Raw genomic sequence first — 13,102 nt, 5'->3', positions numbered from 1 at the left:
TCAGTTTAGGGTGAAACATTTAAAATTACTATCAAAATTACTATCATGCTTTTTGTTTGTTTTCTCCTGTAGCCTGAGTTTGTACAGTAGAGGTGAACATACCATATGATACTTTATCCTCCTTCTGCAGTCTTTGTCTGTTCAGTAGAATTGAGGCATGCACATTACAAGATCCATGCCTTCATCACACAACCTGTAACTATTCAGTAGAGTCAAGGTGAACATGGACAACTTTACTGTATTCTCTTGTTTTGGTCATCGTGTCTGTTAAATAGAGTTGAGTTGAGCATGATATATACATCTGCTCTCCTTCTGCAATCATCTCCTGTTTAGTTGAATTACAGTAAGCATCACACACTAACAAACCACGCCCTTTTTGTGCAGCAGGTATTTTTTCAATAATTTGTTGGTAGAGTTGAAGTGAACACCAGGCATGGTTTGAACGCACCATAACCAGACTACGCGTATTGGCCTTCTGTTCTCTTGTGTGCGAATACTTGAATGGCTATATTCTTATTCTGTTCATTCCTGTAATACATAGGGCTTGTTTGGTCTTCCTTCCTTTTCCCTGGGTGAAGAGAATACTTTGGAAAGGATAAGATGTGGTCTTCCATGTGTGTGTCATTATGGAATCCTTGCCATTAGGTGTCACACTCCATGGGTATGCTTTGGGCATTTTCTGGAGGGAACTCATCTAGGTAAATCTTTGCAATGGCTTCTCCACCACTTCAATGTGGGATTCTGGCTTAACTGTGTGCAGAGGTATGTATTGTTTCAAAAGTTAACATTTTGCTCATATGAAAATGTATTTGCTTAGTACCTCTCTTGTGTTACATCTTAGTATTCTATGCTATGTCAAAGAAAGAAGATTCAAAAGTGGAAAAGCAAAAATGAAGTTAGTGTGTGCAGGGAGAATTTTGCCCTTCTATTTGTGAAGGGCTTTTGCTACATCAAACATTATTGAGGGTTTCTTAAATACTAGTGGCATTCAAATCTCTAAGGTAAGTGCACAGGGAAGACAGCTTAACTGAATTGGAAGTACATTTTCTGGAAAAGAAAATGTTAACTTTTGGACATAAGATGAAAAATAATACATTGAAAATTTAAACAGAAATTATCTTTAAGTTACTTTTAGCAGTTTTAGCCTGAGATAAGTTCACCACTTCTATCTTTCAGTTTGATATCATAAATCTATTTCATTAGTATGTACAACATGATTTTGGAATTATGATAGTAGATACTGTGTAGTGTTTTAAATATTTTTTTCAAAACACTGAAACAGTGGAGTCATGTTATATTCATGCATGTTGATATAATTTTTTTATACTCGTAGAAATAAAATTAATTTTTTCATGTAGTTTGGTCAACGTGGAGGTTTTGCAGAGATACAGAAACATTTTCAGAGCTTGTCATTAAATGGCATGGTAAGTTTATTTTTTTACAATATTAATTTGCAAGAATGACATATCAGCATTTTATGAATTTTTAATTTTTATCTTGGTTTTTACCATGTGCAGTTTTCTTTCATAATTTTTTTTACATGATCATATACAATCAGGAAAAATTACTGTGAAAAACTTCAGTTCACATTTACATTTGTTATTTCTTTTCACTACTGAACATCTTACTGTTTCATGTATTTTACAAAACAGTAGAGTGTGCAAATACTTAGTTTATATTTCTATGAACTCTCACGATGACATTAACTCTCAATGCAGGCTTTGGCTATATAACTGACCATGAGTCTTACATGTATTTGTTTAAAGTATTTTTAGAATTAATAGTTCTATCTTGCAGTATAATGTGTTTATCTACATGAAATTTGTCTCTTTTTCAATTAATATTATAGTCTGTCACATACAAAAAATTATATTTATGAATGAAGTATTTCTTAATAAAGATTTGTCTGTGAATATATTGAATATTTGTTTTGAACAGTCCATGTACAGTGTAACTTTCATGTAAAAAATATTTCTTCTCACCTCAAAAATCCTAAATTTCCTTTGTGTAGTCCTTTAAACCTCTTAAATATATTTCAAACGTTTTTTTCTTAAGTAAAACTTTAAAATTTATCTGTTATTTTCTATACCCTATCTCAAAATGAAATTGGTCAATTTGACAAACCTCATAACCACCACACACACACACACACAAATCTAAATTACCCTCAGTTTTTATTCCAGAATGACTTCAGGTTGTAACATGAAACTACATTTGTTTATTCTAAGTAGTTTTAAGTTCATAATAGTATATATCTTTGTATTTAAATTATATTGTTTTATTGCCCTTTGAACCATGTCTAACAACTAGCTGTGCCATTATAAATTGTAAATCACTCAGAGCACATACAGCTCATACTATGCTGTCAAATTACATAATGCACAAGCTGCTACAACTAGTTCAAGCAACTTGCTTGCATGCATCATGAAACATTCTTGTTATATTATTATTATTTATTTTACTTAATCTAATTTTAACTAACCTAAAAAGATTCCTGTTTTTCATTTTAATTACTTTTATAATTAAAGAATAAACATGGAAAACAAGAAATAAAATAGTTAACCAATTTTGTTTTTTCTTGCTCTTCATTGTAGAAGAGAACCCTAATTTTTTATACTAATCATAGTATTGCACTTCATAATTTATATCTAATTAGATAACACAACAGACACTATAGTTTAATGTTATGTAAAAAAAAATAGACAAATATCCTTACCTTTCAAAATTTTTCAGGTTTTCTAACTCTGCAACAAGAGTCATTATAAATTTATCCAAGCTAGTTTTTAACATTCCCATGGGAATGATGTTGATACTCAAAAGTAAAATTGTCATTTAACCCTGCAGAACATAGTATTACACAAAATGTCATTTGACAGATGAAACTTTGTACTTTTATTGGTTATAGGTAATATACAATTAAACATAAGAGAGAACTACTGAAAAATTATGAAATACAAGATTAAATTCACTATCAGCATCTTTTCGTCCACCAGTTACCAGATCATCAGGGACAGAATTTGCTCTTCAATGGCCAGAAAGTAGCTGATATACAAGATACTGCTGACATCCTTTACAGCATTTCCATATCTTTCCCTACCTTCTTGGCCATTAAGTCACATCCTTAGAGATTGCCACTTTCTTGTTTGGATGAATATTTTCTGTAACTACAATTGTCCATTTATGCTGAAAGAACTTAAAATTGTTCTACATTGGTCTGGCAGTACATCAATTGGACCTGATTATATATTATGAGATGTTGCATCATCTATCTTCTGCTTCTGTTGCTCTTATTGTGGCTGTTTTTAACTGGATTTGGTAGAAGCATGTTTTTTCAAATGCATGATGTAAGGCTATTGCTGTTCCTTTTTTAAAGCCTGAGAAGATCCCATTTAATCATTATACTGATGTTTTGACTAGCTTTCTGTGTAAGGTTCCAGAAAAGATAGCTAATACTCAGTGTGTTCTTTTTTCCTTGAATCCAGCAACCTCCACTTCACCTAACCATTGTCCTTTTCATAAACAGCACTCTGCCTTAGACTACCTAAATTGTCTTAACCTCAGTTAAGGAAGTCTGCTTCAATAGTGTGAGTTTTGTATTGACATTTGATCTTGAGAAGGCGTACAATGCTACCTAGAGGTTTGGCATTCCACAGGATCTCTATTCCTATGATTACATGGCCATCTATCCATTTTTATTTATAACCTTTTATTCAGAAGATGTTTCCAAGTCTATGCAGGTTTGACATTATCCTGATTTTTCACACAGGAACTTGGAATCTCTCATGGCTGTCTTGAGTATCACACTTTTTAGTGTTAAGATAAATCTACCACTGCTACCTAGAGGTTTGGCATTCCACAGGATCTCTATTCCTATGATTACATGGCCATCTATCCATTTTTATTTATAACCTTTTATTCAGAAGATGTTTCCAAGTCTATGCAGGTTTGACATTATCCTGATTTTTCACACAGGAACTTGGAATCTCTCATGGCTGTCTTGAGTATCACACTTTTTAGTGTTAAGATCATTGCTATCACTTAACAACTTTCTTCTGTAGATGCAAACATCCTCTATGTCAAAAATTACCACATTTCCTGTCAGTCATCAAGTATGAGGTTTATTAAGTGGCTGCTTAAAACTGCTCTCACTTGCTTAATGAGGTGTATCACAACAAACTGTCACATTTTTTGGTGCCAGCAGAGTGTGCACCCCCCACTATGTGAGGGGGTTTGCCATTTTATAGGACTTCCTTTCTCATTGGTTATGTGGCTATTTACCCATTTTGATTTGTAACTCTACTTAATAGGTATTCCCGTGTCTCTGTGGGTTTGATATTATGCCATTCTTTCATACAGGAATTTCGAATCTTATTTAGATCATTGCTATCATTGAATAAATTCCTCTACTGTTGCAAACAATCAATATGTTGTCAGTTTCCTCATTTTCTATTGATTGTTAAGTATGACATTTATTGAGTGGTGACTATTTTCACTTGCTTATTTTGGTGCACCACAGCAAACAGCTTCACTTCCTTATTTATCTAAAACCATTTGTGTGCATTATTGCCACCAGTAGGGTTTGCCCTGGTAGTGATGTTTTTCTTGAGGTGACTGAGCAGGGTATGAATTAACATAAAACTTTCAGTGAATAAAAATGAGGCAGAAAAAAATATTTTTCAGATCCACAAGGGTTTTATTGGATCCCACTTTTTCTATGATAATTCATATTTTAATTTCTTTATATGAAGCATATTGTGTGATTTACATTTATTATATGACATAATTTAACAAACCAATCACTATAAAACAATGAACTTTAAGGTCTATCAAAATTTGTTATTCTTTAAATTTGTATGCACTAGTTTGTATAAATTGAACCCATGTTCTGCTTCATCACTGTTTGCTTACAGGCTGAGTATACAATTTTATGTCCATCTTGCCACCAAAATTCCTGTCAACCCTTTGATTTGCACACTTTGTTTGACATGTCACAGACTGGATAGCAGGTATCTTTATGGTGGTTCATTCATTCATAATTACATCTAGACTAAATGATATGCACAGATCGAGTGGTTCTTGAAAATAATCTAAGAGCACCTGTATCTTAGTATTACCAAACTTTTTCATGAGCTCTTTGTTATTCATGGCCATTTATTGATACTGCACACTGAAAATGCCAACATGTTTGCATCATTCAGACCTCCAAATGTTTTTACAAGGTAAGAAATTAAGACATTTAGGATTTTCTCCCTATCTATGCCAAAACTAGTTGAATCAATCTGCAACTCTGTGATACCAAGGTGAAATGGGAAGTCCTCTTTCTTACTGTTCTTGAATGAGCCAGACTGATCCATTGTGTGTTCTTTATTTTTGTAACACTTCTATATTTACATTTAGGGAATTGGAAACATCATTTAGGTATATAATCCTGCTATTGCATAATTTCAAAAAATTCTCTCAAGGATAATGTGGTGTCTAACATTAGCTGAAAGTAGAGAAACATTTTTTTTTATCTCAGATGTTTCAGAAAACCTTTTGCTTTACCTTTGGAGGCAGCAGATTTGCTCTGATTATTAGAAATAGCATTGTAGTGTGCAGTCAATGCTGAGTATGCCTTGAGAAGGTTTTCTATTGCTATATTTGTATGTTGCACCCAAGGTGTGTTCCCTAGTTGTGTAGTGAGATATTTCTCAGTGTTTTCCATTTTTTTGATTTAATCAGCCCATCTGTGGCTATTGATAAATTGAGATAACACAAGGAAATGCTTAAAAGGAACTCATTTAAAACTTTTGCTGCTTCTTTGACAGCCAATTCTAATCTGATCTATGCAAAATACTAGGATGTTCCAACTTGCTTTCCTTCTTAATCCCATTGAAATGCCTGTCAAGGCCCCAGAGTTGACTGCAGCTCTATCCACAGCAAAATCAACATGTTGGAAAAATGTTTTTCTGATATGTTCAGTTCTTTTAGTATTATTAACATTACTCTCACAGTACTTGCAGAAATGGAATGGTCTACAACCTTTCAGGCCACAAGAAATACCATAATCTATCCTTGTTTTGCATCACCAATGTAAAATAGTTCTAGTTCCCTCACAACAGTATTTGTAGAACCATTACACATGGTGCTATAAAAGTGTGCATAGCTGAGCCATTCAGTCACTACAAATTTATAATCTTTGCAATGCGTATAGTTAAAACAGCACATTAATGATCATTAATGTAATTTGTGCCAATATCTACACCATTTTTCATTTGGAGTGGAGTTCCATTAACTTTTTCAAAGCCCTTAAAAAGATGATTATTTTTAGTGCAACTGCATTAGTTTAGATTATAAGCCTAAGAATCTTTCCATTCTCAGCAGTTGTTATCAAGTCAAAAGCCTTTTTGGCCTTACTTGAGCCTTTGCTGCATTCTATATCTCTTAGCATTTTTTATGCCTTTTTGATTTAGCATGATTATCAGAGGCCATTGTTTTGGAATTTGTTTCACTGAAGAAAGTTGAGTTTTGTCTGCATAGTCTGGTGTACTTCTGCTTTCCTGTGTCATTATCTTCAACTTCAATTTAAGGGAATTCAGTTTTACTGCCAATCTCAGGGAGTTTTCAAGCATATGTTAATTAACATGTATGCTAAAATACTTCTGACAGTAAGCCTAAAAAGAACAAAACAATGTTCACGTTTATTTTTGAATTTTTAAGTGTGAAGGACCATATAATGCCAAATACTTAAAGTATTTGTTCAAACTATTGGTATTTGAAAAATTTTAACTTTATTTAACTTATCCTCAGAATATGGATCATTAGATGGGTTTTGTGCATGGATAGATCTCTATCCAGAAATTCCTCTTTAGGCTTTGTTGCCTTTTATGATCTTTGTAATCTCTGTCATTATGACTTTCCTTTGGCAGTTGTTTGTTATCCTTTTAAAAATTGTGTTAACTTTGTCTGCTTTGACATAACTGCCTAAGCTTTCAGTTATCATTTGCATGCATGTAAATAATTGGTGGCAAAGGTACGTTGCAAAAAGTGTGTGTGACTACCAAAATGGCATGATATCACAATGATAGTTCATGGTAATTGTTGACATAATTCATTTTTTAAATACAAGATTTAATGAACTACACAAAATTCAAACAATGTTTTTTTCTTGTACATGATTACCCATTATATTTCATATTGGTAATTTATGTATTTTATTTTCTGCAGAAAAATAGTTTGAACCACATCAAGAGTGATTTATTTCTAGCTAATTTATCATATATTTGGATTTTGCCATGAACGTGAAAGCCATGGAAATAACTGATCATTTATTATTGTTGACATGTTGTATTCTCAATAGAAAAATAGCTTGAATTAATGTTAAAAGTTATCCATTCTCAGGTTATTTATTGTATACTTTAGCTTGGCTAGGAAGGTGAAGGTAATTTCTGGAAGCATGGGAGATGCTGAATCAGTATCACTTGGGTATATTTACTTTGAATAAAACATATTGTGTTCATGGAAATGCTGCAATGCAGCATGGGTAAGAAAGTGTTGGAAGATAACTAAGTTATAAAGTGTTTTGAAAATTTATTTGAAAGTGGAATCCTTGATAAAAATTTATAATGGACAAAGGGAAGGGGGCAGTAATGGGTTAGATTTTGTTAGCAAATGCCAGTGGTCTGACACTAATTTCATGCCCTTTTGAGTTCTTAGGACTTTTCTTTGACTAAGCTTAAATTCAATCCACACATTAAGCAGTTTCGTGTCAAGTGTAGAAGAACACTGAACACCCTCCAAGTTCTTTCTTCCATATCTTAGGAAGTGGTTAGATGTTCCATGCTCAGAATTTATTGTACTCTCATTTGATGAGTACTTGACTTGTGGATCTGTGGTATGGTTCATCCAGGGACTCTGCCTAGTTATCGGACCCTGTACATTGTCAGAGGCTTCAGTTCTGAAAGGGGGGGCCTTTTGAACTTTATTGATCCAAAGTTTGTACAATGAGCCCTCTAAACTTTCTCTTTTCTTTGAACATTTGCAACTCTCTTTGCAGTATGCTATAAAGCTTCAATCTTTACTACAGAATCCTACCTGCAGTTGTGTGTCCTTGTTTTGGTGGACTGGCTGTATTTTGTTGGAATAGGCTGTCAGCTATTCATACATTTTTCCTTCATGTTAGGGCAGAGTTGACTGAATTGGGTGTGACATTGAATGGTGTTACTGATTCTGATAGTTAGTCCACCCTACTATGGCTTATTACAATTCTCACTTGTGACTTTTTTGAGTCATCTGAGGAGGGTAGATATTTCTGCTTTAAAGTACCATCCTGTCTTAGATGAATATCTTTTGGGCCATTATTCTGTTCCTGATTTTATGAGTGATTTGAAATAAAGTGACTCTGTAGGCTCCACTGTGGTTTGCTGTGGTTTGATGATTGCTAACAGAATCCCCTCTATAGATTCTATGTTCACTGCAGAGTTGAATGCAATTTAACTTGCTTTGTATCACAAAAAAAAAACTAAATCATATACTTACTGTACTGTATATCCTGACTCTTAGCTTTTTGCCCCAGAATTGCTTAATGCAAATTCTTGCACAGTTTTCTTAAATAATCAGAAATTACTGGTATACTTTTTATGACATCTATTTATTTTCTAGTTTCTCTGAATTCCTGGCCATATCAGTATTTATGGGAATGAGCTTGTTGATACTGCAGCTAAATCCATCTGTTCTAACATTGTCACAACTCTATCTGCTCATTGTGCGGACTACAAATTTGCGATCAAATCATGGACAGTTAATGGCCAACTTGGAATAAGCAACTTCATGGCAAGCTTTTCCAGATTAAGGCTATTGTTATTATTTGGCCATCTAGTTTCCATAAGGATTGGATGGAGGAAGTTGTCTAGGCTGTGTATTGGCTACTATTTCAAACACTTTTTTTCTATAGAGAACAGATCTGCCAGTGTGTGGTCATTGTATGCTCAAGCCATAGTTGCTCACATTTTACTTTTGTGTCATTGTTGTGACTGTGAGTGATTGCAACATTTTCATCATATTTTTTCACAGGGTTTACTCTTGTTGTTCAGTAATGTCTTTGGTAGTGATGAAACCATTCAGATTTATTATGGCATTAGCTTTTTACAAACAATCAAGATATTACGAATGTTTCTCAAATCAGTCCTAAGCCATTCCATCAATGTGATAAAAAAATTATCATTAAACAAAATATTCATTGACTTCAAACATTCACAGTTTAGAATACATTATCAATTTGATTTATTCTTTACATTAATTCATTACGCAAGTGTATTTTTTTCCCCAAAGGAATCATGTATGGTGACTGGACATAAAAAAATAACATGAATTACTATCAAAAGTGAAAAAAATCAAAACTGTTTTTTAGAATGTATTTATTTATTGGCATAATTTTTTCAGAAATCAACTATATAATATGGTAATGTGTGATTATAAGTCTTGATATTTGATATCATAAGTCTTAATGAATATGCTTTAGAGAACCCATAAAAATATCCAAGGTGATTATCTGGTTTTATAATATAAGCATATTCTTGTTTAGGTTAATAAAGTATTAGTTTTAAAATTGCAGTAACTAAGCTAGTATTATTGGAACTTAACTTTAACAATTGTATTTTAACCATTCAAAATATTATATACTGTACTGAAGTGATAACAGACCTATTTTTTCATAAAATTAAGTCATAAAGATACTGTTTTTAGATAGTTTTTTTAACCCTTTCACCTCACGCTATCATTTGGAGAGAAGGTAATACCTCTCTTGTCCTATTTCATTACAAAACGAAAACCTAGTGGTTGATGTTTGTCAGAAACATTCGTAAAGTTGTGTAGTTTCAAAAAAATAAGATATATAATGTTTATTTTTTGTACTATTTCTAATAAAAAAATTCTTTATTTAATTTAGATATTTGTAATTGAACTCTGAATAGTTCACTTGCAAGCAAGGTGATTTTTATACCAAGTTTAAGAACACTATTTAGTATTTTACAGTTTTCACATTTCATTCCCATAAACTCCTGAACCTCCTAATGAATATCAGAAGTTTTTTCAAGTAATTATTTATATTTTACATTTTATGTTGTACATAACTAACCCTACCTACTGGCATCAATGCAGTATGTAAAATTAAGAAATAAAAACATGTACATACTTTAGCTCTTTGGATAATTCTTTTAAACTTGATTTTTTTATATGCACAAACTGTTTTTATCCTTTAACTGTAGTTTAATTTTAGTTTTTCTATTTAATTATTTGTCTTTTTATGTTTGTGCTGATATGTTAGTTGGTGCTTGCAGGGCTTTTATTATACTTATATGGTAACTACTAAAATATAAAAGTAGACCTATATACAATTTAACTGTCTCTAACTACAGCATATTTAGGTAAGAAACTACCATAAGTACTATAATCAATCAAGTAGACAACAGTACTAATGATAGTTGTATCTATTTCAATATGAAAACTGCATGCCATCAACTATGGGTGGAGTACAGTGTAAAATGAGCTCTTTCTAATAGCTGTACATGTTTGTGTAAACTAACTTCATGTATATTTTAGATCTCAAGGCAAAATACAGGTGGGTATGACATCAATTGAGGCATGGAAAATGTATATGTTTCTCAAAAAACACAGCTGCAGGCTTTAGGTATCAGGTGTCAAATAGTCCCAAATGCCTGTACATAACATTAGATACCCATCAACATTACAAGCTCATGTGACTAAAAGTGATCTGCTGCTAAAGTCAAGATTTTTTATAGCATGTGGGACATAACATGAAAACTGTAGTTTAACTCCTTTTTTTAACATTTTCTTTAAAACAAAGAAATTAAAACTTAATTAATATAAAAATAAAATTTTACATGCATTATAATGCTAATTTCATTGACATATACTATGAGTAAAGCAGTCTAATTAAATTTTAAATGTAACACAGTACCAGAAAGGAAATTAAAAATGGAGCCAGGTGTTATAGGGTTAATGCTGCTGTTTCCTTTTTAGTTGCATTTAAAAGTTGACATTCTACCTAGTAGTACTAAGTGAAGAGTTTCTTTGTTGTTGTTAACAACTAGTTTCAATAGTCAGTCATAATAAATGATGGCTTTCTTTTTTTACTTCTATTTAGTTAGTAGAGGTTTTTTTTCAGATAATAATACTTTAAGAAATTGAGAATAGTGAAATTGTATGATAATCATTTTACTTGCATATGCAAAAATGTATTTTGTGCATAACAGCTACCTTTAAATAGTCCCTTGGTGGGACAGTGGTATATCTACTTATTTACAGTGAAGTCAAGGGTTTGATTCTCCTCAGTGGATGCAACAGATACCCCAGTATATCTTTGCTATAAGAAAATTACACACACACACACACACACATCTGAACAGAATGTAAATGTCTACTAGTTTGCTCTGTTGACCTATTGATGTGAAAATGGTGTAAAAAAAAGTTATATATATTCAATTGATATATTGTTTGAAAACCAACTCTGATACTGAATTTTTGTCACAGGTCTAAATAGGCCTTCTTTGGATTCTGTACAAAAGATAATATTCATACATGTACTTACACAAATGCTCACAGTATTTACCAACACACCAAAACTAAAAATTGATGGTGGGTGGATAGTCCTATCTACTGATGGTTATTTTAACTTCCATTCTGTTACTCAGGTACTGTATTAACTTTTTTAATGTTCGGGGGGTTGTACATTAAACTGTGTTTCATTTGGTTTATCTGTACTTTGCACATAAATTTCATTTCTTTAAAAGTTGGGGTTTCAATTCATATGCATAGTGTTTTTTGCATGATCTAAATTATAGTATTATGTTAAGGATAAGGACAATGGTATGGTCAAAATCTAATGTTTAAGACAATAAAAAATAATAAATAAAATGAATGTTTGAATTGTGAAATAAATAGCTAGAATGTTGGTACATTAATTGAAATATATATCACATGCTATGAGGTGTGTCTGATACAATTAATTAACTTTAACTAACCTCTGTTACTTAACAGGGGCATGAAGTGTGCTACAAGAAGTGATAAAAAAAAGTGTCATCTTGTGAAACAGCCAAAAAATAAATGTGTTGGGGTTTTAGAATGTTTAATGATAATAATACTTATGAAAGAATTCTTCAACAATGGTAAATATGAAACTTGAATAATTAGAGAAAATTAATAATGTAATGGTGTACAGTATATAGAATTTGTAAATAATTAGAGAACATTCATAATGTAAAGGTGTACAGTGTATAGAACTGTTATGTGTAGTACTAACAATGTATAGCAAGAGTGTGAAGTAATGGAAGTTAAAAGTGGTGATTGATACAGCAATGGTTCAGTATTATCTAATTTTATCATATTTAATAAACTGTGATTAGAAAACTTTGTAACATAACTTATTTGGAATATTTAATTGTGGAAATGAAAAATTTATAACTTTAAAGTTGAAAGTGTTTGTTATACTGAAATTTTGAATTTAAATGTTTGATCATTATTGCTGATACCTAAATGCAAGTAGTGTGTTTTATTTGTAGTTAAAGAGCTCTTTTCCAAAGTGAGTTTTGGTGGGTAAATTTGTTTGGCTGAGTCAAGGAAACCTTGATAATTAGGTTTAAGAATATTACCATTTTACCTGTAAGCAGACTGATATGCAAAGATTTATTCTGTATGAAAATTAAAGTTGGAAGAAAGTTAAATATGGAACTTATTGGCTGAAATTACTTTCAGTTTATTTTTCTCTTATTTGTTAGAAAAATATTGGCCAGTTTGCAAGAATGTGTTGTCAAATAACACATAGACTGCATTTCATTTAATGTGAAACAGTGGTACTTTTCTGTAATACTATCATAGAAACATCATTAAATTAAAATTTGTTTTTGTTTTGGTCTCATTGGTATATCTTTATTCATAAGTCGTTTTATGTAATTTGGAAATCAGTTGTGTGTAACAGTACAAGACTGAACAAATATTGTTCCTATATTGCTTTTCACAGTTCAGTCAGGTTAGGTGTTTGATTTTTTCTGTTCTCATATAAACTCATACAACCTTAATATTTATTTTAGAGATAAGTGCAGACCAA

General features: G+C 31.8%; 1 protein-coding gene across 9 annotated transcripts in view; it reads left to right on the top strand.

The window, feature by feature from the left end:
- LOC143224859 (ubiquitin carboxyl-terminal hydrolase 24-like) overlaps nt 1–13,102 on the top strand; it is a 277,830-nt gene that overhangs the window by 60,694 nt on the left and 204,034 nt on the right. For 8 of the 9 annotated variants that reach the window (XR_013013468.1, XM_076453297.1, XM_076453262.1 and 5 more), the window contains one exon: nt 1,359–1,424. The exons of the other annotated variant lie outside the window; for it this stretch is intronic. Coding sequence is in view for 7 of the 8 variants with exons in the window: in XM_076453297.1 (XP_076309412.1) it covers nt 1,359–1,424 (66 nt within the window). In the remaining variant the exon portion in view is untranslated. The remainder of the gene's footprint in view (nt 1–1,358; nt 1,425–13,102) is intronic. 9 annotated transcript variants of the gene reach the window in all.

This window comes from Tachypleus tridentatus, chromosome 1, assembly GCF_004210375.1.
Source record: "Tachypleus tridentatus isolate NWPU-2018 chromosome 1, ASM421037v1, whole genome shotgun sequence".
NCBI lineage: Eukaryota > Metazoa > Arthropoda > Merostomata > Xiphosura > Limulidae > Tachypleus > Tachypleus tridentatus.
The sequence above is the reverse complement of the archived record's forward strand: the minus strand, read 5'-3'. Positions and strand labels throughout refer to the sequence as shown.